Source organism: Corticium candelabrum, chromosome 15 (genome assembly GCF_963422355.1).
Source record: "Corticium candelabrum chromosome 15, ooCorCand1.1, whole genome shotgun sequence".
Lineage (NCBI taxonomy): Eukaryota > Metazoa > Porifera > Homoscleromorpha > Homosclerophorida > Plakinidae > Corticium > Corticium candelabrum.
Genome location: NC_085099.1, coordinates 7,629,236 through 7,656,734, shown reverse-complemented (window position 1 = coordinate 7,656,734; position 27,499 = coordinate 7,629,236). Strand labels below are relative to the sequence as shown.

Below are 27,499 nucleotides of genomic sequence, written 5' to 3'. Positions count from 1 at the left end.
CGTCATGTCCATCAGCACATTACAGACATGTGGACAGGTGGACAGACGGAAGTGGGCGTTCCCGAGCGTTCGCGTATTATATATAAGATTTATGTCGTGCTCAACCAGATCAGTCTGGTTTGTAAAGTCTATTACAAATACCAGAAGCAAACCCTGCTTCAGAAGTACTACATCACGGCTGTCTAGAAAGAAGACATGACTTTACGAAGGATCCGAGTAGATCCCTGAGGACATAATTAAGAACCAAAACTACAAGTTTATACAACACTTTTACAATCATCAAATTGTGTTGGTATTTATATATCCTTATGGACCATTCAGTCGACTCTTCCTTCGAGGAATTACAAATATTCACTAGAGAGATATCAAGACAATCTATAGCCACAGCAGTTCAAAATCATTTTGAGGACGTTGCAAACTAATGCAGCTAAAAAAAGCAGTTGACTGGTTGAAGAAACCTTTACGTTGTAGTAAAATAGCTCTTAGAGAAGTGTTTTCTGTTGTCTGAGCCTAATAGTGCATGTTAGTTATGTGTTGCTGATTTTTGTTATTTCTCATATTTCTGTAAGTTATCTGTTGGTTTTTTGTTGTGCGTGTGTGTTGTACATGTAGTAGTTGTTATATGTCATTTGCACCAGATTCCTGTGTGCGATGCAAATGTGCTATTATTATTATGTCATGCTCAATCACATCAGTCTGGTTTGTAAGGTCTCTTGTATCTTGTAAGCACCAGAAGCAAACCCTGCCTCAGGGGTACTTAGACCATCATGGCCAGACAGAAGACATGACTTTACAAAGGATCCAACTGGATCCAAGAAGCACTAATTTTTGTAAGTGCTACGAGTTGTGATGGCCTGGAATAATGTCCAGTCACCGTGAATATACCTGCATGCACTGTGCCCAACGCTCCCAACACCACTGGAACAACCATTGTCCGACATTCCCACATGCGGCTTATCTCCACCACCAAGTTGTACTTTGCCAACTTCTCAGCAAGTTTCATGGCTATGTTGTCATCTGCAGGACAGCTGATATCAATAAGAAGACAACTCTTTGACATTAAGTTAAACAGTACATGTAGACTTTTGAGTCAAATTATGTGTTAGTGCCTATGGAGTTTGGAAACCCTTTGGAGTCCAAGCTAGCTAGCCAGCCACCTAGACACTTTACCATGTTTCAGTTTCTAATAGTAATAATAGTAACAATAATAATAATATGGCAATATTGGCATGAAACATGCTGAGAAGTTGGCAAAGTACAGCGACTTGCGAGTGGAGATAAGCCACATGTGGCATTGTCAAACACTGGTGGTTCCGGTGCTCTTGGGAGATTTGGGCACAGTGCACGCAGGTATTGCACGGTGGCTGGACATTATTCCAGGTCATCACAACCTGCAGCACTCCAAGGGAAGAAAGACTTTTATGTCCCTTATGTGATAACACTATACTTTGATGACCACAGACTATTTACAGACTTTGTGGTCACATGAAACAAAGTCACTTTGTACGATGTTTAAATAGATTTTACACATAGTGTACTTAAAGGAAAATAGAGTAAATTCGTAATTCTAATGACAATACTATCATGGTTTTCAAAAGACTCATAGCTGTGGAAGATGGTGTAACCACAGCTTCAATTATTAGTAGTAGAACCTACAAAGTTCAAAGCCAGCATAGTTATCACTACACTGTTCACCAAAGTTTAATACTCAATTTCACAAATCTACAGATAGACTATACAAACAGTTAAGTCACAGTTAATTCGATTGCAAAATTCAAAACAACCTGTTATCATATACTTACATGGAATTAACTCACTTCACTACAATGTCTCCCACTCATTGTGTACAATTTTCTTGTCCTCTAACCCCCTCTACTAGTAGAAGCAACAGCTAGAAGAGCACCTCCACCTAATAACTTGTACAGCCAGTGATCTTCAGAAAATCTATCCCTGCACAATAACCTGTGGGCAATTTACAAACGAACAGTCTCAAAGTAATGCATCTAGTATGACAACAATTCTATCAACAAACTTGGCCAAAATGCTGCTCCTGGTTAACGATAACAACACAAACAGTGGTCCAATGGTAGCAATACTCCACGCAACAATGAAAAGAGCACCAGTTAGCTGATGGGCTAATTGAAGTCCAGTATTCTATTGCATAAAATGACAATTCTAAAATGCTACATTAGTCAATCCTGAGTGAATCCCAACTTACAATGCCTTCATGTGGCAAAGACAGTTCCTGACATGAACAAACATTCTCATAAAATTCTCGAAGAAACGCGTCTTCAGCAAAAGCACTTGCCAGTAAGCCCAACATGCCACTATGAATTCCAATTAACTCAACAAAGCACAAAGCTGGACCAACTATATAAAGTAGACTACCTCCCCACATGAACTGGAACTACTCTTGCTGTATCCTTCAAGTTCAATTTGTATTCAATAAAGCATCCCAAGTGGTAAAACAAAACAGCAATCACTACACAAGAGAATAAACCACAAATAACTCAAAGATTTAATTATAATAATTATTGCACTCACATCCAATTCCACACGAAACCCATGCAGTTACAAAAGCACAACAACCAGTGACAGCTACCAAGCAAGACAGTATGCCATTTGCTATTTCATTGGTGTTGATGCTTTCAGTCCCCGTTTTCAACTGAACAAACATAATGGTCACCAATATCTCACTACTTCTGTACGCACCAAATCACCTGCACTAAGCTTGCTATAACAATGGCCATTAAACCACCTGAGCCAGCACATACAACCATATTGAGTGCAATTCGACCAGTGATAGCATGATATATCTTAAACGATCCAGGCTTGTCTCCTGGTCCTCCTGCAACATGAACACAATATCACATGTAAATACATTTATTCAGATCCAATACAACATATAATTATATATAGACCTGATATGCTTTCGGTTGATCCACAGTTAAATGCAAACCTACAATTTATGACCACCAAATTAAACTAACTTCAACCCAGACTAGTAAGCATTATACTAATACCAAGTTGTCCACAAAATAAGTACTCCCAATGCCGCATACTCAATATGTTCCGTGCCCAAATTATACATCCAGTTCCAAAAATTCCTACAAACAATATTACAGTCCAATACAATAGTAACCTATGACAGCTGAATAAAAGTATATTCACTCGGGTTCCTGTGGCTGCTCCCCTAAATCTATTTCCAGGTTTTGATCGCCAGCTGTAGACATGGTCTAATAGGCAAAACACTTTGCAATGCTAGCATAAAATTCAAATGCAACAATTACTTTGTTTATCCGTTCATCACTTTTGTAACAATTCTCAAACCACTGCTCTACTTTAAAGAAAATAGTAAGAAGGAGACCACCCATGCCACCCAGGAGGTGTACTGCGCCTGAGCCAGCAAAGTCCAGAACAAACATAGATGATGGACTCTGTTCCAGTTTGTGTTTAATAGCTAATGTTCCATTCACAATTTCAACGGTACCATTACAAAATTTAAGTGGTGAGAACAATCCACTATCACTCCACAACTGATGGGCGACAAACGGATGAACAACACTCTAGATAATTCAAATCAAAATAAATTTGATAAATATTCTCAAGATATTCTCTGTAACCATACACTGATCATAAAAGCATAAATGAAAACAGCTAACAGTTTCATTTTCCTTCTCTCTCCTATCAAAGTTCCTCCTATGATAGTTGCTGTGTTGCTTGAAAACGTAAACTAGAGACAGACTGAGACAGTTGTCCCATATCGTACAAGAAAAACTGAAACACACAACACACTGACCCTAAAAAACCAAAATATATAGTCACGATCTTCTCCAAGAACTGCAGGGCTCAATCCAATTGATATAGCAAAGCCAAAGAGCCAAAATGCTATCGCACTAGAGCAAGTGTCCAAGTATTTCTAGAATGTTTCACATAACAGCAAATCAATGTGTTGCAATTGCTTTACACATGCACACAAGCAAGCACACAAACAAGCAAACAAACAAACAATAGCACAAACTACAGACTTTCAGCGTGTTTACGTCGTAATGCAATTTAGCTATCACACCTCATTTATTAGCAGTCATACACACTTACAGTAATGATGACCATCCGTCTCTGAGATGGTTCAGATACAAATGCATCTTCCACAAACAAAAACCCCGCTTTCTGAATGTGAGATAAGTAAAATTAAAAAGCGTATATTAGTTGCAAATTAAATTCAAATAAAACTACAGCTAATTCTAACCATAAAAAATATGAGAATGGAAGAAGTCATGACCCATCCTGCACTTGCATCTGTATACTTATCACTGTAGAAATGATTGCCAACTTTGCCATTTGGCTATAACACAGAGTCCTTTCATCAACATGAGCAACAGTAATTAAATACTCATTAATTAAGTCAATTAATTAAATGCATTGAGTTAGGAATAGTCCTATTAGGGCTTGTGCTTTGCATGATGGTATCATGTCTATACTCGACAAAGGTAAAATGGGAGAACAAATTTGCATACTTAGAATGTATAGTCGTGATCAGATGGCTTGGTGGTGCCTCTTGAATACTTCCAAGAAAGTGTATGGGTCTTTAAATTTCTAGTCACTAGGGAGTGACTAACGTGAAGAGGAAGTTCTTAGAAGCCTGCTTGCAGTGATTTTTAGTTCAAGCTAAAGTAGTTACCCAGGTTCCAACATATTCTTGTAAGTGTTTACATTGTTTCACCGTTTCAGTTGCCTTGCTATTGTATTTGACCATGGAATTTTCAGATAAAATATATTACCGTTTGTTTGTTGGTATCAATCAAACTTACTGTTTGTTTGTATCAATCAAATTTACCTACATGCACATCTTGTCCAATAGATTTCATGTTAATTAATGTCTGTGATATTAATTATTCTATGTTCATGTGAAAATCTGCATAACGGCATTTATTACCATTCAGTGCTCTCTCTTCCTCCCTCCCTTCTCCCCTCCTAGCCTCTCTTCTCCCCTCCTAGCCTCTCTTCTCCCTCCCTCACTCCTCACCTCCCTCCCTCACTCCTCACCTCCCTCCCTCACTCCTCACCTCCCTCCCTCACTCCTCACCTCCCTCCCTCCACGGATCCCTTCATTGCATTTCTCCTTCCCTCCCTCCATTCCCTCTTCTCCCTCCTCCTCACGCATCCCTCCTCAATCCTCACTCGTCCCTCCCTCCTTGCCTCCCTTCCTCCCTCCCTGTCTCCCTTGCCCTTTGCTGCTCTCACTTCCCTCCCTACAGTACCCTGTCCCCTTTTCATTCTGTACTTCACAACCAACCCCAGGTGACACTGCCATTTGCTGCTTTAATTAACTTAATTAACTTTATGGTCAGGTGTACCATAAGACTGAGGTAAAAAATTTTCAAGTTCTCAGGTGGACTTTTTAGAAAATCGTGTGGGTGGGCAGTATTTATTTCTATTTTTCTGTTTGATATCTGTTGGGGTATTGCATAGCCACGGTCTCAAAGTGTACTAACATGGCCATGAACATACTACAACCTATCCATCATTGTTGATATAAGCTTAATTGCATCCTGCTGTGTCAACCAATGCTTTCTTCCCAACTCCTAGTTGCTTGGATGAAAGCCAGTCTAGTATGTTGTTGTACATTTTGTCCTTCGTAGTTCTCTTCTCCAAACAATATGGAAGTGTAACTTCTTTGACAATTGCAGTTGGACGTCAAATGCTGATCTTCCTGCAACATGCAATGGCAACTTCCTGTAGAACAAAGACAAATAGCAACCAAACGAATATGCCTCCCTGATTGAGGCAGACAGAATAGCAGTCTACAAGCAACTCTTCTGGCTTGGAACCCACATATGCAATGACTGGCATTTCTTCTGAGTAGAACCAAAGAAGTCAGCTGACAGATCCTCATTGGAGCTAGCCATCAAAATAACTGTGGAGGAAGTCTCCTATCAGACAGTTTTCACTGCAAGGGTAAAGCCCAAGTCTTTAAGACTCAAGCACAATTGATTCTCAAGAATACAAGCATGTTGGCCAGTGACATCAACCATGCATTAATATTAAAATATTTAAAAAATTGCCCAACACCCTTGAGCACGTGAGCAAGCCTAAGAACCTGGGATATGTTATCTCAGCCAAATACTCTACCTACTGCGGTATTTACTTATCAGTTTCATAGCTCTAACAAAAATACACCTAAATTTAGTAGAAGCCCAAATGTCTGTGCTTACTTCATTATCTAATACGCTTTATAAAAATGTCACGCATTGTCTCTACAAATTAAGTCACACCAGTCTAATATAATATGGCCATTTGGCTTTGCAAATGATAGAAATACTTGTGACTTTTGTTCAAATGCAACTGGCCATCCTTCTGGATCCAATGGCAGTATATGTATGAATCCTGGTTATGGTGCAGCTTCAACAATTTTTCATGTTCAAATAGAGAGTGGGTACTTGATTTTAGTACATCATCTTATCACAGCAGCTGCATGAATCATGCATTACGCGCGTATTTTAATTGTATTGCATTGTATTGCATTGCATTGTATTGTAAAGAATTGAACACATAACAGCCTATTTAGCTAATAGCTTTCTTTACTTTAGTACAAAAGTACTAAAGGCACTCCTGTACATGCAAGTTTGAAGCAGCAATTTATGTGCAGCTAGAATTACATATGTAATTTCAATAGCTGCACATAAATTATTTTTGAGACAAAACGAAAGAACCAACTCAAAAGAGTTGGTAGGGACAACATGCAAAGTAAAGATTCAGGGAGAGATTGCATTTAAAGTAAACAGGAGAATTACCTCGTATAATTTCATCCTAGCCCTAGATAGATCAATCTAAGATAACTGTCTTAGTTCTTACTAAATGTAGCTAGTTGTGTACACGGCCGGCCGGGGGTTTCTTCTTTTCCAGCAACTGTTAGGTAGATGATTGTTACACTGTATTTTTTACGTTCACTTGCAAGTTTGTTCCCACATTTGTCAAGTCTATATAAACTGCTTGCCAATTAATTGAGTCTAACGTACACTCAGAAGTATAGTACACCCTACAGCTAAGTAGAGAGTCACGACAGAGATCAGAAAGAAATTTTTCACGGTTGCAACACGTTATAAAACGTACACACGAAAGCTCGCGGTGGTCCTAATGAAACTTTACCAAAATAGATTCAATGCATTGCTACACCCGGCCATACGGACAAGTTCGAAAAGAAAAATTGTGACTTTCCGTTTGGCGACAGCTTTTCGCCGTTTTCTAACAATACGCCAATGCATAATTATCTAAAGTGCCGCGTGGAAAGTAATGACGTCATCATGAAGTGAACGGAGTTTGTAAATTCCTTTCATTATTTATTAACTGAACACAACGGCTCTTCATTTAGCGGAAACCGCGAATTTCTTCTGCAGATAGACATGCACTAATATCCCTCATCCATTTCGACTGACCAGATCTGTTCACCTGCAGCTGGTGACGCAGACTGCCAGTGCAACTATTGTGCAACAGCCACTTGTCGATACGCCAGCCTACTACACTAACGGCCATGCAGAGGGTATCCTACACCTCACCGTGAACTGATGTCCGTCAGCACTGCAGAGTGGCAAAAGACCATTTCCGGTCATCTTGAGCACTCTAGGAATTTCTCTTGACTAGCTGATAAATTTGCTAGTATACACGACGGTAAAAGGAAAAGCAACACCGGTCCACCTGATGATAGCGAAGATACCTCGTTTGCCAGACCACTAATTACTAACACTACACTGTACAAAGAAAACGCACCTAGCTCAATCATTGAAACACGGAAACTAGACAGGGAAAAAATTACATTCAAACGCAAACCATAGTGCTCTAAAACGCGATTCGAATAAACTATTAGAATTATTAATCAGAATCATACCTATCGTACCTGTTTTGCAGCAAGGCTATAGCTAGACGCGCGTGGATGTGGCGTGACTTTTCGCGGTCGTCTCTAGCTAGCTACGCAACCCAAATACTCAGTACTTTGGCTCAGACGCTGTGTACTCAAACAGCCTCGGTTCCAATTCGCCAAGAAAACAAGCAACCATGCATAAACCAGGGGCGTGACACAATTCTAAAACTGGGGGGGCTTAACCAAGAGGCCTAATTGTGCTTTTGCGCATGCGCCCAGTGCACGTTCATCACCCGACTGCATCCGTATCACAATGTCTCTGATAGCGTGGCTGCGGAAAGCGCAACAACCGGATGGAAGTGTAACTAACTATCCCACTGGCATTGACCATGAAAGCAATGTCTCAGGTGAAGAAGACGCCCAAGAGCACGCCCAAACTAGCAACGTGGCTGGACCAGCCTCTACAAGTTCTGAAAGCGGCCACCACTCTCACCAGCCCGACGCAACTGATGCCTCCGAGACAAGACCGGTTGCTGGCGCCCAGCCTCAGCCCACCTTGATGCCTTGGAGTCCTCACCAACCCTTGCTGTCCTTCCCATATCGCACATTTGCTAAGCAGCAGCGAGCATTCTGTTCTTCTTGGTATAGAAGATACCCGTGGTTGCATTATCAAGAAGCAGATGACAAAGTCTTCTGCTTCTACTGCCAGGTGGCGGAGAAGAAGGACTTAGGCTCAGTTGCTCTGCGCGCTGGGAACTTGGACGATAAATTCGTGAGAACTGGCTTTACAGACTGGAAGAAAGCACTCACTAAATTTGAAAAACATCAGAAATCAGTCTTTCATCGTGATGCTATGGATATGGTGGTTGGCAAGGAACAGAATGTTGGGCAAATGCTAGGGAAAGGTTATGCAGAAGAAATGGTTGAGAATAGGAATATGTTACAGATAATTATTAGTTGCATTCGATACCTTGCTCGGCAAGGTCTCGCCATGCGTGGTCGGTCTAAACCTGAAGGTAGTGTCGCTCTTGAAAGGGATTCCAACTTAATGCAACTCCTCATTATGCGTGCTGAAGACAATCCGAGGCTCTGGAAATGGTTAGACAAATGCCAGGCCAAGTTCACAAGCCCCTGTATACAAAATGAAATTCTCAGTATCATGGCATTAATGATTCTGAGAGATGTTGTTAGGAAGGTATCGGGAAAGTGGTACACTATCATGGTAGATGAAACTACAGATTTGTCCAATACTGAACAAATGGTCTTCTGTCTTCGATACGTAGATGATGATCTGGAAGTCCATGAGGAAGTAATAGGGCTGTATAGCTTAGACTCAACTTCTGCTGACTCTATACTAGCAACAGTTCAAGATATCCTGTTACGCATGAATCTAAGGATTGACCATTGCCGAGGCCAGTGCTACGACGGCGCTAGTAACATGGCAGGAGCGAAGTCAGGCGTTGCAAAAAGACTAAATGATCTAGAGCCCCGTGCGTTGTACACACACTGCTATGGTCATGCATTAAACCTAGCGACTCAGGATGTGTTGAAAGGTATCAAGGTCATGCGAAGTGCTCTGGAGACCGTACATGAAATTACTAAGTTGATAAAAAAATCACCCAAACGTGAAAGCATCTTCAAGAAGTTTAAAGATGTTGTCACTGCTGGCTCTCCAGGACTACGGATTCTTTGTCCTACACGATGGACGGTCAGGGCTGAGGCATTAACGTCAATATCTGAAAACTACACTACACTTCAGATGACTTGGGATGTGGCAAAAGAAGCCACAAAGGATACTGAGATGAGAGCTAGAATTGGAGGAATCGCTTTGCAGATGGACACATTTGACTTCGTTTATGGTGTTGAACTTGGAAGAAAGCTGCTGAACATAGTGGACAACCTGTCCCGATCCTTACAGAGTTCTACTATTTCAGCATGCGAAGGCCAAAAGCTAGTCAGTACTACAACAACAACTATCCAGTCAATGAGATCTGATGAGTGCTTTGATATATTTTGGAAGTACGTTGAACGCAAAAGATTGTCACTTCAAGTGCCATCCCCTACCCTTCCACGACGTAGGAAAGTTCCAAGACAATTCGAGGTAGGAGAAGGTGCAACAGTACATCCAGTAGAAGTGAAGGAGATCTATCGAAGGGCTTACTTTGAGGCCATTGACTTGATTTTAGCAGCAGTCAAAGATAGATTTCATCAGAAAGGATTCAACATGTTACAGAAATTAGAGACAGTTGTAACTTCTCTTCAGCAACCCCAGCAATCGGAAGCACTGAAAGAGATTGTCAATTTTTATGGTGATGATTTCAGTCACCCAGACCGACTTCAAACACAGCTCACTCTTCTTCATGCAGGTACTGAACAGCCACTGACGGATGTACGGTCTCTGGTCGTATACCTCAAATCCTTAAGCAGTGCAGAAAGACAGTTTTTTTCTGAAGTCATCAAAGTAGTCAAGCTCATTCTGGTAATGCCGGCAACAAACGCCACAAGTGAAAGAAGTTTTAGTGCTCTCCGTAGACTCAAGACATGGCTACGTTCTACAATAAGTGAATGTCGTCTCAACTGGTCTATGATACTCCATATCCATAAGGACAAAACTGATGCATTACCAATAAAAGGTGTTGCGAATGAGTTTGTTACACGTAATGAAAGCAGAAGACGACTATTCGGACACTTTGATTAAACTCTTTTGAATTAGTAAATGTAGTGTTGTGTTGTACGCGTACTGCCTATCCCTTAATGTATCAAAGATTTGAAATACAAGTCTCAAATTCTGGGGGGGCTTGAGCCCCCAAAGCCCCCCCGGTGTCTACGCCCTTGTAAACACAGCTAGCAACTAAAATACGTACTTTAATTAATTAACTTCGTTTCAGAAAGTCTTTCTAGCGCTACACAGCCATCCTACCAAAATAGTGTAACCTACATTCTCGAGCTGAAGTCTCCAACTGTGAAATCTCTATATCTAAATAAATATTCATTTTTGAATCTCAGCACTCCGAGATCATGGCCCGCATCCACACTTGTCAGTTGAGCTCTCTGTATTCCTAGATCTAACTACTTGTTGTATTCTAGATAGCCGATATATAACGCAATTATTTAATTTGTTGCTGTTGTACATGTAAATCTACTTTTCACCGTGTTGTGTTTCTCCGAAATGAGTGTCGTCTACCGTTTCATTTTCACGTTTCAACGGTTTGAGCACACTCTCTTTCCCTAGTAGCAGTCATTAATATTCACGAGATTGGGTTAATTTTAATGTTCCTGACATGGCCGTGACAGTGTTTGTTCGAACGTTTGATGGACGTCGGCTACTACTAACGTTTGATTGTGGTCTTGCGCGTTTTGAAGATATACGAAATGAAGTCTGTAGAAACTCGGTTAGACTCCCGTGTTTCCGTAGAAGAGCAATGTCTAGGGTATATCTTGTCTATCTATTGTTTGTATGTTTCAGGGTATACCTTGTGAAGAGATAATACTTTGTCGCAGAGGAAAGTTATTGCGAGCAAACAGTGTTGTTGATGACATGAGTAGTATTGATGCTTGTCTTAGTCTTCCTGGTGGTAAAGGAGGTGACTCGTATTTGAATTCGACACACGCACGCACGCACGCACACACACACACACACACACACACACACACACACACACCACACACACAAAACAAACACATTACGCCACTCCATGACACAGGTGCTATGACCACAGAACGCAGCATAGAGATTAAGTCGTTAATTTTTGTTAGGATTTGGATCAATGTTAAGAGCACTTGGAGCCCAGATTGAGCGTACAACTAACAGAGAAGCTTGCAGAGATCTAAGCGGTCGAAGAATGAGAGATGTGAATGCACAGAAGCAGTTGAGTTGTTACATAATGTGTTGTTTCGGTATAATGAGCTATCAGAAACAGGACTTTGTAAAGGCATTAAATCACTTTGTGTGGAAGTGTGTGTCTTTAATTAAGACTGCGTCTTTGGGGGAGAGGGGTGGCTGGCTATTTCTTCTTATAATTGAACTTAAAAGAGGCACGGTCATGGTTGCACATGCACACTTGAGCCCTTCTCAAGTGGAGTACCTCTTGCGTTGTAGCTATGGCAAGTGACATGGCAAGAAAATCAATTCTGATTGCCAGTAAGCCCTGCCTCTGTCAGTTGAGCATGCACAAAGGTTCATGAACGAAACTACTGCAAGGCTGTCTATTCAGGTATCGATTGATGGGGACAGCAACAGTGTAAATTGTAAACAATCATTGCTCACCGTGAACTGAGTACGCATTTGATTACATACGGGAACGAAGTGTGTGCTTTCTGGGTCGCGTGCAAGGAACCCAATCTCAAAGTGCCAAAGTGCTTGTCGAATTTTACCAAAACTGTAGTGTAGCCACTTTAATTTTGCAGAATTGAGATTTTAGAGGGGAAATTCCGAGAACTATATAAAAAGGTGTATCTACTAGACTCAGTCTAATGCAAACTCTTACTGCAACATCTTGATCCTTTCAATTCAGGCTATACAACTTTGGTCAGCTTTGCTGTTAGTGCAAATTAGTACACCCTGAGAGAGGAAAATTGTGTGGAAATAAGATTGGGTGAATGAAAGTTTTTTCTTAAAAAAGAACAGTTTCTATTCAAAGTCAGCTTTAAAGGCCATTGACATGCAAAAATTGAAAACAAGTTTAAATTTCTATGATAGTTCTAAAGGTGTACATACCAGGGAAAATAATTTAGATTTTAAAAAGCAAGGTTTCTATAAGAATATTGTACCGTAACGTACTTCTTGTTTATCGCATCCGGCTTTGAGCAGTAGATTCAGGGCGTGTATATATGACATAAACGTGAGAATGGATGTTGTGTTAGTACAAGTAAAATAGGTAACGCACAAGACTCGAGCGTGTGCGGTTAGAATGGTTAGATGATGTGTGGCAGCTGGATGCTATAGTACAGTGAAAGGTGTGAGGCTCTTTCAGTTTCTGAATATCCCCCCCCCCCACAAAAGACGAAAGTGGGCAGAACAAGTCAGACAAACAAGAGATTGCTGGGAAGCCCCAAGTGATTCTTCCGTCTTGTGTAGTCATTATTTTGGAGCAGACTGCTTTGAAGATGAGCCAGGATTGTACAAGCAGTTTTAGTTTAGGCTACTGGGCACCGAAATTGAGACGAATACCGTGCGTACTGATTGAGACAGTGTGAGGGCTGAGCAGTCGAGAAAGATGAGATTGGCATACGAAAAACGTGAAAGAAAGAGAGAGTAGGTTGTATTTAGACTTTACATATAGTAATGAATCAATTAAATTGATTAGAATTATGAGCCACTGATCATGAACAATTTTCTTCGTTGGTACAGCTGCTGACAAGAGTCATGACAGCCAGTTTACAACATCTTGCTAATTGATGGTAAGAAGTATATCTGTATATCTCTTGTGCAGCACAGAAATTCATTGTTGAAGTCAGAATTGTTGGTAGAATTGTTTTTCATGAATTGGAGGAGGATCAGTTTCATGCAATGCCATAGTCCTTCTTTATGCAGTCTGCAGAGTCCACACATCTAGGCAGACGCCAGAGCATCCTGGGTGTTCAGCGATGCAAATTTTTGTCAACTACTATCAAGTATGTCCTAGCAACGCCCACGATGATGACCAGAGGTCAGCAACCACAACCCACAACTACATGACTCAGAGGGGAATATAAGGCCCCACACACACCCCACAATGTCCCGTCAAAACAAGTCCATGTCTGGCATGTATTGTGTTGTCCGGACATTGGCTACTGGAACAGTCACATCCAAATGGCATGATTCTGACACTCATAAGTCAGACTATGTGCACTATCAGAGAGTATGTTTTCTTGGGGTACATCTACTATCCCGGTAAGCCTGAACTGAGAAGTGAGTAATGAGGTAGAGGTCACACCAGGTGTGCTTATTAGAGCATGTTACACCAATTATCTTAAGTGGTTCCAGTTGATGATCCCTTGATCTCACTAGATAATTGGATAATAACCATTTCTACTTGGCTAATATGTCCTTGATATGCAAAAAGTGTTATCTTTTGGTTTCCTTTGTAGGAAGGGCTTAAATAATTTAGTAAACAGATGCCAGACCTTGTGGTTTCTAACCATTCCAGATCATCACAAAGGTTCAAAAACAGCTGATATATTACAGATTTTCAAAGTTCACACTCATGGGGTTATAGACAGTATATAAGCTTTTGTGTGAAGTGGTGAGACGGGTTACTGAGACACCAGTTGCCGTAAAATACAAAGTTTCACCTAGAATGCGTGTAGCACAGCACCAAATATGAGGACATGAATTGGTAGAAACATCGTCCCCAAGACGGTAATCAAACATCCTGATTTGTGAATGTTTTCTTTCTTGTCATTGTCAAATAGCAGTGACTGCTGTTTCTTTGAAAGTTCCAGTCCTTCTGGAAAGATCCTAAACGGTTTCTTTCAAAGAGCCTTTTGGCAGACTATTCTGTCAGCACACTAAGTAACTGCAGAAAAGGTGAGTACCGATTTAGTATGCCTTGATAATAAAATGAAGGAGCGACTAGGTTGGTGAGACACCAAAACTTCTTTGTCATATAATTGCCTTTCTTGACACCCAAACATGGCAAAGAAAACCTAACGTTCAAACTTCTGAGCAAGATAGTGAAGACAAAAACGTTGATGATAATGCAGAGGTTAGAGAAGCTGTAGAAACTCTTGCTGTTCGTTTTGCCAAACCATTAGAAAGCAAAGGGGTTAATATTCTTGCTCTTCATGTTGAGGAGGTAGTCCGTTATGCTAGAAAGTATCTGCACATCAGCAAGGTGTGCTATGAGTGTGTGTGGTACATAGTTCACACCTGACCAGACGTAGTATTAGTCTCCCCTTAACTACCACACATGTTGAAAGGATGTTTTCATCGCTGAAACTGATCAAGAAGGACCGGCACACCAGCATGAGCAACACCACCTTGTCTGACCTTATGGAAGTATACCATGAAGGACCATCACTTCAAGACTTTCACGCTGACGCCGCTATTCAGCTGTGGTGGGAGCGATGCAAGACCAACTGCTGTCCTAATCAAGGTTTCAGAAAGCAATACAGAGCAAGGAAAACTGGAGAGTTGACCCAAGACGATAGCACTAGCAGCTTTAGTTTAGATGACTGGGATGTGTGGCATAATCCTCTAAGACCGCGTCTACAAATAGTTTTCCAGAAGGTCTGACTGAATACAATTTTGCACATTGTTGTGCTAGGTTTCCCTGTTAATGTTCTGCTATTGTCTCACATAATTATAGTGCACTTTCAAGTTTGCCTTTTGAGGTTCCATAATTTTTTCACTTTCTTGTAATGCAATAAAAGATTGCTTTGCAGGTATGTTGTCTCAAAGTTGTTCTGGTTATTGTCATGCTTTGTATATATGTCAAATAATGGAAGTAAAGTGTTGTTTGCGGGGTCAAAATTTGTTAGAATGGACGCGGTCTAAATGGGCATGGCTTTGACAAACCTGTTTGTCCCGACAAAGAAATTTCCTTATATTCCGTTCTGCATGTAGTTGTACACCTAACGAAATTCCACTACATGACTTGTAGATCATAAACTGTTTAATACTACAATAAATCAAGTAGTCGTTTGTTTTGCTTGTCTTTGGGTGCTACCAGTGATGGCGTCTCACTGGTGACAGGTTCAAAGTTAGACAGCTCCACCTATTCTACCGCTTTACTTTCATCGTCTTCCAAGTCATTCTCCACATCACCAGCATTTACTCCATACAATACTGATGGTTCTATGCACAGACCATTTCAAACCGTCATGCAACGACGAATCTCGAGGCTGACATAACCGCAAACAATGGTGTTTTGCCCACTAACGATCCTACTTCATGGTACCAGAATTAGGAGGCATGCACTTAAGTTAATTGACGTTGGCGAAGCCAACTCAGTCATAGCATTTGTGCCATTGCGACACAAGCTCAAATTTGTTGTCTTCCCTCCCTTCCCCGTGTCCTCTACTTTTTCCGTTAGCTCCCCATTTTAGGGGGCTGACGTGACAAGGTGCAGGGTCAGAGTCCGGGTCCAAAGACCCTCCTGCATAGAACCAAATGGCAATTTGGTTATACGCAGTGACTCGGACCCTGCCCCTCATCCATCGGACAGATCCTCATAATAGCAGGTCTGAGCAGTTCTCAAAAGCGGCTGAAAAGTTAGGCATGGTCTTGCTAAATCGAGTTTCGCCGAAGATAAGGAGTTAACTAAAAATTTAAAATAATTCTAGATTTTTGCATGTCAGTGGCCCTTTAATACACAACATTGTGGTATGTCTGCACTTAGCAACAAAAAGGATTTTTAGACAGATAGGATATATACCGTATTTTGCCTAAGAAATTCTTAAAGAATTATGGTTTTTGGGTGTCCACCATTAGAGGAAATTAACCAAGAGCTGAAGTTAACTGAGTTTATATTTCAAGAAATACCAGTAAGAGATTTGTTCATACAGTACCCTAACAGTGTTCGAAACTCCCATTCGCCTATTCACCAATGGCGAGTCCAAATCAAAGTTGGCAAGTAGAAAGTAGCTGTCCACTCGCCAGAGAAGCCCCTAGGCGTGTTTGAAATTGTAGTCAGGAGGTGTTGAGTTAAGTATCCTGTAGGGCTAACTGTGTACCTAGGTATTGAAAGCGCATGTTGGCTGTCAGAATTGTAATTATATCTATCTAACTTATCCGATTATGTTGTGATGGGCGAAAGGATAGTTACATAAAACAGCTGCTGAAACCGCAATCTCATCTACACTTCTCTTGTGTACAACTAAAATTCCACCCCAAATACTAGGGCTGAAGGAATTCATTCCTACTATTATAGGGGTAGGGTATTGGCAATTTGCTGTAATGGAAGAGTAGACAAAGAATGTGACTGCAAACCTGCAAACCTTCCTTGTGAAACCAGACATGCATAGTGATGTTTTCTGACTCCATAATTACAGTACACCACACTCTTGTCATCTAGGCCTAAATGCTATTACCTAACTGTCTGTGTAATGATAAGTTCAAATTCACCTGTTGGTTTCTTCCAAGTCAATAAATATCATGCATGATCATGGGATATAGCCATCTTTCAAAAACCATCTAGTTGCCTACAATATGCAGTGAGTTGTAATCAAATGTTGGTAACAAATTCAATCTAGTCTGAATCTACTCCTAAGGTCAACAGCACACCAGGGCTTGCACACAGCTACATACATGTATATTGCAGGTCCACATGCACATGGATTTTACAGTATTGCTCAAGAATTAAGATGAACATTCACATTGTAGGTGTACATGAATCTATATAAAAAAACAGTAGTATAGAGCTTTTATGCTTGGTTAGGTTAGGGTTAGTCTAATATAATAGATCATGATGGAAATGTGAATACCATGGTCAGTTCTAAATATAGAGAGAGACCTTTGATCCTACATAGGCTATTAAATTTCTATATGGTCAAAATTGGGGAAAGTTAAGAGGTGTCTTTATATTGCACCTTATGGCAAGAAAACTCGTCTGCAGCAAAAGAATCAAATATGGTGACGAGCATGAGGATAAAATGTAATGCACTTGTTTTTTGTTGTAAAACAGAGTCAATCAGTAATACACATAAGTATAGTCAGCAGATTTATACAACCACTACTAGCTTGTAGACATACGTAGCTTGTTAATTAATAAATATAAATAATAATGGGTGCTCATTGCATTTCCACCTGTGCGAGCGAGCATGTAATATACAGCTGCAGGGTGAAATTTCAAAACAATGTCTAGAATACGTTTTAGATGTGTAAACTACTGTTTCTTCAATTCGCTTGTGGGGTGGATAATTAGGAGTTGTGAGCAATGCACAGTAAAACACGCATGCTTAACAGTCAGTGAGCAATGTTACCATGGCGATGTTAGCAGTTGTTAACTTTCATTACATTAGCTAATTATTATTATTAGCTAAGAACAGCATTAACTGTCACAAAAACAGTTATTACAACAATTAACTCAGATGCTACATAAGCTAAAACGTTGCTTACGCCTAATTCAATCTTGTTGCCATAGCAATAATCACAGAGTGACGTCACATAATGTGAAGTGTCAATTGTTTACACCCATCGAGGAAAACAAACAATTATTCAAAATGATCAATTTGTAACAGCTGTCACCTGGGTGTAGGGGTGGTGAAACGCAGTCACATAAGTGAGCAGTTTCCATAGAAACATCTCTAGTGATGACGTCACATGACTTAAACTATTGTGTGTTTACTTTCTTCAAAACTAGAAAGAACGATTCGAATTTATCAATTCCTAAACGATTTCCGGGGAGGGGGGTACGCATGGACGGACGGACACTCAGAGTACACCTTTGACGCATTAGAGAAAACTCGCTCCCTTGCAAATTAATGAAAAGGGGAAGTGCGTAGCTATCATAGTTTTGATGATATTTAAAGTTTCAACACAAATTTACTTACGTATATTGTAATTGTACACACACACACACTTACTAAAATTATTGATATAATATTAATTTATGCACACATTGGGACTCCAAGGCTTTTGCTTTGGCGAGTAGAAAATTTTGCAAATTTCGAACACTGCCTAAGGTAACAAGATGCTCATTATCTTATTGTCATGCGAGCTGGGGCTTCACGTACTTGATCTTCATCCACTTTTGTTGAAGTACATTATTTCTAAAGCTTCCTGACAAGCTCTTCCATTCTGAAGACCATACAGTAGCATCATCTTCTGATCCATCTCTTGCGTTTGTGATGAGCACTTGAACTCAGAAGGACTCTTGTGTAGCCTTGTGGTAGAGCATCTTATTCTGCGGAAATAGTAGGACGAGGACTTATTTGAGGCAAGGAATTGAATCATTAGGTTGCTTCAAATCCTAGGGCATTATAAGTGTGGGGAATATTAATCATGTATAGGGAATTGTTTGGAATGATATGGTAGCTATATGATCAAGGACAAAGCTTTGCAACAAAACGTCATGATGCTCTATGCGAAGTGGTGTATAACGCACTACTTACAGATGATTCTCGTTGTCGTAGGGAGGCAAGATGTAGCAGTAGCAACGAAACAAGACCAGGAGATGTTTACCATCCCAATTTCGAGCGCGGTTTGCCTGCCTACTTTGGCTTATCGGTACGAAGCTCTTTACAACCGTCTTTTCTCATTCAAGCGGCAAGTCATCCAGATGCAGCATCTGAAGCTGGAGAGATGGAGAAGGACGAACGACATCACCTAAATGTGTCCAGCACAGGCAGCATTTTTCATCCGCTCGTGGTTGAGACTCTGGGTCTTTGGACAGCTTCTAGCCTTCAAGTGCTCAAGATCATAGCACGTAGAGCTTCATTTAAACATAATGTTTCAATTAGCCAATCTGTTTGTCATTTCCATCAGCAACTCTCTACTAGACTGTGGTGTAGCAATGCTAAAATGATATTAGCTAGATGTAGTTTAGATGGTACGGCTAGTCCCTTGTAGGACCTATAAAAATATAAAAATATATACTCTAATATATATATGTATATATATATATAAAGCCGTTGTTAAAGCAGGTGCTGCAGCAGAACATGCTGAAGCCAGAAAAGATGATTGTCATGAGGCCAGAGTAATGGCAGTGGGAGGAGAGTTTTACCCGGTTGTTGTTGAGACTAGCAGCATTTGTCCTGATCTTCAACAAAGATGGGCCAATGTAAGTCTGATGTCTGACGTCCTTCGTTGTCGCTGCCTTCAGTGGTTAGGACATGTTGCTTGAATGCCTGCAATCAGATTACCAAAGAAGCTATTATTTGGGTGGCTGTCACATTCTAGACCAGCTCAGATGGAAAGACAGGATCCAGGCTGACTTGAAGTTGTTAAAACTAAAGTGGTAAGACTCCTGCAAGTTGGCAAACGTTAAAGTTAATCTGCTCAAGAGTCCGCTGTAACAAGGTACTCATTTTCACAGAAGAACCTGATACAACAACTCTCAATAAAACGGTGGATGTTTAATGGTAGAATGATTTATCAAAGGTTACTAGTAGATACTGTTGACTTATTTGTGGGATATACCTTCAGATAGCAATAATATGGTTAAGTAATTAGAGGGTTCAGGGTTTCCCCAGGATCTTTGAGCAGGGCGGGTTGCCCCATTTGGGTTTTGAGGGTGTGGTCCTAAAGTATTTACCAACAACATGAGAAAAATTTTGAATCTAAGGACTCTACGCGAGTATGAACATTCTATCTATTTGTATGCATACAGAAGGCACATGAAGAGGTGGAGAGAATGTCAAATAGAAATAGGGTAGGTGGACGTGTGCAGCTGTCGCAATGTGATGTATGAAGTTCCACCTTCAGACTCGCCTTGTTTTGACATCAACAGGCGAACCCGCAATTAATTGCATTATTGGTGAACTGATCTAAATTAGTTGTCATTGTTGTCCTTCCAATTTGTGGTGAAGATCTTTTCACTGTCCCTGCTAGACGTATCGTTTGATCTAACTTTATTACCAATTGTTCTACTGATTGTTCAACTATACTGTCAGTGGCTCTGTCAGTAGTATTAACCACATTACATTAATATTATTAACAACGTATTAATATTAATAATCCCCCTATTTGATTTTAAATTCTGGGGGAAACCCTGGGGTTAGAAGGGGCAAAAATATATCTTATATATATATATATATACTCATGCTTGTAGATATGTTCTCTTATTCATTGTTTTGGGCATGCTTTTACATAGGGTTGCTGAATGGATTTCTCATGAAGCAGAGCGTGAGAAGCAGAAGGCTGATGTCAAACAAAAGAAGTTGGAACGGCTTCTGGCTGAGCCAAGTCATAAATGTGATGATCGTAATTATACAAAGCAGTTGAAAGAGACAGCAGAGAGATTAGAGGCTTCTGTGAAGAAAGGCTTGACTTCTGTTACTGAAGCAGGTCCTAGTGGTGTTAAAAGGAGAATGGCCGAAGGTAAATCTGCATCTATGAACAAGAGAATGAAAGACTGGTAAGTGCTACTCTAGTACAGGCAGTTGCTTTTATTTTTGCTATTTAGGCGCTGGCTTGTTTGCTACCAGTAACCATGAAATTGGTACAACCTGTGGCATATGTTTGGTCGTCGGCAACTAAACCGACAACCCCACCAGATTCTTCTAGTGTGGAGGGTGAGTCTGGGCATCTTTGCAGAACGAAATAAAATATCTGTTGCAAGGTCTGTGAGGGACCGTTCCCAGATAGTGACCTGTGGCATCACCCAAGAGCTGGGATTAATAAACCTATCGTCCAACCAGCCGCTGCAGTATGACACTGATGCCAGCATGTTGTGGCCTGTCCTTGATCGCTGGACAGCATGAGTGTTATACCAAGAGTGAGACTAGCCAATTGCAAAAGCTACTTTTACTTCATGCTTTTGCAAGCAGTTCTGTGGTGAATGACAGCAGCAAGAGTTTCCCATACAGGCTTAGACGTCGCCCAGGTTAACAAGGTCTACTTAAGCGAAAAACTGACTAGTGGAGAAATATTATCAAGCCATGCCAAAGCCATGAACAGTCATAGTCACGTCGACTGACTGCATGGTGATGATGATATATAATAGGCATTTTAAGTACTCAAAAAGTCTCAGAGTGTTTTGTCAGTTATTTTTGCAATACTGATTTTGTGTTTGGAATTAGACATATCTTTATTAAAGGAGCACTTCACCGGTCTGTGCAACTGTGTGACTCCGCGTCACTGCTAATCGTTTCTGGTCACACATCAAGTTGAGAAGTTTGGCGCTATCTCAGAGCAAACTTGATTGCTGAGCATTATGGTTCAAGGTTAGAAACAGGAACATCCAAGATGATTTCCTATCGTCCAGTAAGTGTTAGTTTCATTTCACCGCTTCATGTAGACTTTGATATTTGCTTAGGCCAAAGTAAAACGTGCTTTTGCATCATTGACTCACCTTCAATCCACGGCAAAAAGCACACATACAGCGATGGTTCGGCTGTATAACGAAGGCACTTGGTGTCACGTGATTATGTGCATCGCCGCACATTGACGTGTTTCTCTCATCATGCTGGCAATTTTGTACTGTAGTATGGCCTCCTTTGGTAGAAAGAACGCAGAGGAAAGCACGAAGGACTGAATGATTACAAGTCGGTCAAGACGATCCATGTGGAGTCTACAGCGTATGAACGACTGAGTCGCTTATGAACTGTTACTTTGTTCTCTTTCACCGTCAGGTTGCCTGGAGTGTCTAGATACTTATCTTGTGTACTCTAGTATGTGGCCTTGGAAAGCAAGACCAAAACAATGTGCTCCGCAACACAGCAAGCGTTCTGTGCGTGCGTCAATCAGTGAAGTGCTCCTTTAAGTGCCCTGCCATCTCTATATTTAATTAATTAAGGAGCTTTGTGCAAGCTTCTGGAAAAGTGCAGAACAGTTTGTCTCAAACAGGCAGTGTAATCTGAAAAGTCAGTTTAGAATCATGTAGTTCTGTGCTACATTCTTTCTTCACTGATCTTTTTCGTTTCTAAATTATTTTGTTCCATTTATACTGTATTTAGGAAAAGTTGCTGGAGATAAAGGTGCGTTCTAACTATGAGAAACATATGCTAAGAAGCACGAGCTACATTGTCTTACTATCTACAACAAAACATAGAGGCTTTCCTGCTTGTGTGTAACAAGTGCCACTAATATTTAGCTGTAACCATATTTTGTAGTGAAATGTACATGTAGGTCTGTGGTAAGAATTTCCAACTGCTGTAGGGTATGCTATGAGAACTTGCTCTTGTCATGTCCATGTAATTGTCATTAAGGCTTGTCTGGTCATTTGCAGTCTTTTCTCAAATAATGGTCAGGCTATTTCTGTATTAAGTTATAGGATTTCATGCATGTTGTTCATTGTTAATTGCCTGCTCTGGAAACACTTCTAACTGTGCCTTGAGGGAAAGAGGGGTGTAGAGATTGCAGTTCATGTTTTGTGTTTTATTCGAAATCAGCAAGCAAATAAGAGCTCAGTTGCTGTTTTTGGGTTATGTGTACATTGTCTTTATTTGTCTTGTCTGGCTACATGTAGTTTACCATGTACAGTAATAACAGCAAATTGTTGTGAATGCGTAGTGGAAACACTGATATGAGAAACCTGATATTGACTAGTAGGTGCAGGATGTGGATGTTGTTGAAAGCTCACAGGTGTTGTCTTTGGGTGCGTTCCAATACTAGTTCTAAAACTGGAATTGGGGGGGGGAGCAAAGTTCTACAGCGTTTGATTGGTAGTTCTAGCAGTTCTGCCTAGCGAGCTGGAATTGTTGGAACTGTCACGGCCTAAATGCATAATTCCCGGAGGTTGTCAAAGTGAAATGGCGGGTACAGATGCTGAGGCTGTTGTGGACCTTCTTGTTGGTTATAATGAACACTTGGGGTGACCATCGGCTTGGCAAACACCAGAAGGAACAACATTTGGAACTGATTACAGTGACCTTCTTGGCACAAGCAGCTCCAAAAAACCAAAAGCGAAAGCACTGGAATAGAAACTCCACGCTACTTCGTATTGACGCTTACCGGAAGTATGAGGCTTTGCGCATGCTCAACTTGCTGACAGTTCTAAGCGTTCATTTGCTAGCAAGAGTTCCAACAGTTCTGGCAGTTCCAGTTCTAGAACTGGAACTAGTATTCAAACGCACCCTTTGTCATTGTTTACTTTAACACGTTGCAGGGTATTTCCTACCATAGTGCATTTCTACCAGTTTGTACTTTCCAAGCTTTAGAGTTCACTGGAATTTTGTACGTTTACGTTTAGAGAGCTTTTTGATAAGATTGAACTGTTTGAAGCATCTACATTTTACTGGGTCTACTACCTTTTTAGTACCCAATTATTTATTGCAACTAAACAAAGATTGAGAACTGTCAATCGAACAATATTTGTAATTGTAGGTAGTTAGTTATAAGGATTTCTTTAGTTATCATTTGTCATATGGATGTATGGTGTCCCTGCAAAACAACGAAATTTTACTTTTATTGTCCACATGAAAGACTTTGTACTCTCATTTGTATTGTGCTTATCAAAAGACTATGACTCAAGTATATTGTAGGACTGGGAAAGTGCATTGCACCTACACTGCTCAGAGTCTGTATTGTACTGGTAGTTTTCTGCTTAGATATCGGTAGTACACTGTACACATGCTTGTGCTTACTGCAATGCTTGTCAAAACCTGAATGCATAATTTTTAGAAAGTATCCAGTTTTTCATGAAAAAATCTAAATATACATACTATTTTGGTACAAGGACATGATAACGTTAGAGAAGAAAATGGTTACCTGTATAGTTGTGCTAGAAATGTTAAGTGATTTGAGTCTAAGCAACAGTTGCTGCTTCATGTAGCCCAAGTGCGAAATGGTCTTGCCTGTTCCTCCTTAATTAAACAACTATTCTCTATTTTGTGTCTACATATAATGGACCTGTCTTCTTCTAGACTGAGCTTTGTGTTGCTATCATTTTATTGGAAATTGAGCCATACTGTAGTGAGCAGCCAGCTGATTGTTATGACAATTGTTATTCATGTATTCCATGTATTCCAAATCATATATTCCAAACTGGCACATCTTTGTCCAACGTACCCATCTTTATTAGTTCACCTGAAACGATAGCAAGGTAGGGTACACACAGCATACCCCAGTGTGACTGTATTAAGATCATTTCTGTAGGTTGGGAGTCGATGACTTAGAAGACAGTGATGAAGAGAGCCGTGGTGAGGATAGTGTCACTGCACCAACACTGACTGGACAGGAACTTGCAGCTACCGGTGCCAGTGATATCAGTAGCATCAGTCGTGCATTTGATTGTGAAGTGCTGAATGAGGACTCTTCTGACGAAGATCCTCACAGTCAGCCATGTCCCAACATCTCCAGTAAAGGCAATGAGGAAAATGCTGACCACAACAATGAAAAGTCAGCAGATCTGATCCAGGAGGATGCATCAGATCAAGTCCAAAATGTTGGATCACCTTCAGAAGATGTAAGTTATGGAGAGACTTAATAGTACTGTAACGTATTGGTAAAACGTTCCAGCTGGAACAATAACATGGACGAGGGGGATAAATGGTTTAACTTAGCATTTGAACCATGTAAGTGCTCTCATGCATATCCTGAACACGAGGTTAGGTTTCACTGCAATAATTGACAACAAACATGATGACTGTGCTGTGTTGTGTGGAAAATCAGATTGGAGCTTGTAACTTGGTGTTTGGACATTACACGATGTGCATTTGGGGCACTTACATGCGACTGAATCTGCAGGTCAGTAAAAACAAGGAATGGGTGGATTCCAGGGTAGAGGTGCTTTGGTAGTACTTTAAGTTTGTGGTACTGTTATTCTGTTTTTGATAACTGTTGTCTGTTGACAGGATCTCCCTATTGATCTGATTGAATTCTCCTCTGCTAAAGAATTGGAGAAGGTGGGCCGTCATCGAATGAAGGAAGCTCTGAAGTCTTTAGGACTCAAATGTGGAGGCACTCTGCAGCAACTTGCAGAACGACTATTTCAAACAAAGGGAGTACCCTTGCAATCTCTAGATTCAAGTCTATATGTAAAGCCCAAGAAAAGCAATACTGATTTGATATGATAGTGTTGTGTATGGGAGCTACGGTATGTAATACATCTCTACTGCTATAGTTGGGTAGCATGCTGTCTTCTGTTTGCTTTGATTTGGTGTACAGTATGTGCAAGACAGTAACTATGACAATGTGTAAGCCGTGTACAGAACCTTGAAGCTGGAGTATGCACTATGCATATAATTGCAATCGACTGACTTGCATGTAGAAGTTCTACTGAGATTTTGAAAGCTGTCAATGCTTGGCATGTAGTGAAACCATCTGGATTGTATTACATTCTCTTGTGTGAACTTGTTTCTGATCTGTTGTGTAAGGTGTTAACTAAACAATTGTGTGACAAGAACAAACTGCTCGCCAGTGGTACACTGTACAGTGTAGTAGTTAGGTGGCTTCTTTAGCCATCTAAGTGAACATTTCTAGATGGTTTTTGAGACTCTGAATTTGCTATTTTCATGTGATAGGAAGTCGTGAGATGTTTGTGTCACCTTTTGATCAGCATCTTCAAGTGTATGTTGTTTGTGTAGAGACATTAAAGTAGAAGCTAAAATGACCACACTTCAACATTGAATGACATTTCCGTTTTTAATTAACCTTTGAAAATGTAAGCATAAAGGGGACAATACGTTACGTTAGTCATTGTCAATGACAAGCAAAACTAAATATGGGCAATAGTTGATTATCTTTTTAATAAAGTTGTGTATACGTAGCTAATAATTAAAAATTGTTAATAGGATCAGGCTCTTTGACAGACTTTAAGTTTGTCAAATATGACCTTGGAGGGCTGAACAAGCAGCAAATTGAGTGCTCCAGTAATGAATAGGGAAGAACGTTACAGTGCTAACTCTGGGCTGTAATCACATATCTCGTCACGTGATAATGTTTTGCATACTTAGGGTCGGCGGAGCCTGTAAGGTTGGCCGGACCAATATTTGAAAGTAGGAGTTTCACCAGGAGACAAAAGCAAAGAACTTCCGGTAAACGGTATAGGTAATTAAATATATTTGTATTTAATCGCCCTGCTGGTGGAGGAAAGGAAAGAATTCTATCAGCAGTTAATTACTGGCAGGGCCAAATCGAAGTAACTCACCAAGTCCATGTTAGACTGTCATCGTGCCTGAAGTAGGCGGAAACGTTCCGGAAGTCGCTAGAAAGACGGCTTAACGGAAGTAGTAGGTGTGCCCCAGTCAGGTAAGAGCTCAGCACATGCGTGATCACTGGACAGTATGTCGTCTTCTACAGGATCTGCTCAGTCCAGTCTACCTGTCTACCTGAAGTTCCAAGTCAGCCGTATCAGCCAATGTCCGGTTTCGTCTTTCCAAAGCGTACCTTCGGTAAGAACGTAGTCGCGATCGTCAGACGATCGTGTCAGTCGCATTGGTTTGAGAAGTGGAAATGGCTGCACTATTCCACTAAGGATGATGTCGTCTTCTGCCACGTGTGTGTGGTAGCGTTGCAGTCGAAGAAGATCAAGTGGCAGAAAGGGGACCCTTCCTTTGTATCAAATGGGTTTTCCACCTGGAAGGAAGCCACAGTGGCATTCAAATCTCATGAATCGTCGTCTTGCCACAGGGAGGCAACGCAAATGATCGTTGAATTGCCCAAAACTTGCCCAGATGTAGGTGAGATACTGTCTAGAGAGCACGCAACTGAGAAGGGACAGAACAAGGAGTGATTACTCAAGATCATCTCCAATTTGAAGTTTTTAGCCAGACAGGGATTACTGGTTCGAGGAGATGGGGATGAGACTGACTCTAACTTTATTCAGTTACTGAAGTTACGTGGTCAAGATGATCCTCTACTAAAATGCTGGCTGACTAGAAAGTCAAGCGAATATGTATCTCATGACATGCAAAATGAGTTCATAAAAATCATGGCATTGTCTATTCTTTGAGTAATAGCTGAATGTATCCAGAAGTCTACATTTTTCTCCATCGTGTGTGACGAATGCACAGACTCATCCAACAGAGAGCAGCTGGTATTATGTATTCGCTGGATTGATCATGGCAATTTATAGCCACAAGAAGATGTCATTGGTATGTACCAGATTGATGACATCT

The 27,499-nt window shown here is 40.7% G+C and overlaps 3 protein-coding genes across 3 annotated transcripts; 2 read left to right on the top strand and 1 right to left on the bottom strand.

Moving 5' to 3' along the window:
• Positions 1 to 1,369: 1,369 nt before the first annotated feature.
• On the bottom strand, positions 1,370 to 7,795 carry LOC134191045 (ammonium transporter 2-like). Its single transcript, XM_062659602.1, has 15 exons — positions 7,557 to 7,795; positions 4,250 to 4,345; positions 4,099 to 4,170; positions 3,800 to 3,919; positions 3,629 to 3,733; positions 3,291 to 3,566; positions 3,172 to 3,236; positions 3,024 to 3,107; positions 2,922 to 2,959; positions 2,721 to 2,848; positions 2,545 to 2,665; positions 2,389 to 2,482; positions 2,219 to 2,327; positions 2,033 to 2,154; positions 1,370 to 1,962 (listed from the first exon to the last, which is right to left on the bottom strand). Exons 1-15 carry the CDS (start codon positions 7,608 to 7,610, stop codon positions 1,863 to 1,865), a joined length of 1,584 nt encoding a protein of 527 aa, XP_062515586.1. The 5' UTR covers positions 7,611 to 7,795; the 3' UTR covers positions 1,370 to 1,862.
• A 284-nt stretch (positions 7,796 to 8,079) lies between these two features.
• On the top strand, positions 8,080 to 10,668 carry LOC134191100 (zinc finger MYM-type protein 1-like). Its single transcript, XM_062659666.1, has one exon. The coding sequence runs from the start codon at positions 8,172 to 8,174 to the stop codon at positions 10,554 to 10,556; it is 2,385 nt and encodes a 794-aa protein (XP_062515650.1). The 5' UTR covers positions 8,080 to 8,171; the 3' UTR covers positions 10,557 to 10,668.
• A 461-nt stretch (positions 10,669 to 11,129) lies between these two features.
• Positions 11,130 to 25,751, top strand: LOC134190808 (splicing regulator SDE2-like). The gene is made up of 6 exons (XM_062659324.1): positions 11,130 to 11,250; positions 11,325 to 11,442; positions 11,615 to 11,726; positions 20,593 to 20,856; positions 24,537 to 24,846; positions 25,235 to 25,751. Exons 1-6 carry the CDS (start codon positions 11,140 to 11,142, stop codon positions 25,451 to 25,453), a joined length of 1,134 nt encoding a protein of 377 aa, XP_062515308.1. The 5' UTR covers positions 11,130 to 11,139; the 3' UTR covers positions 25,454 to 25,751.
• The last annotated feature ends 1,748 nt before the right edge of the window (positions 25,752 to 27,499 follow it).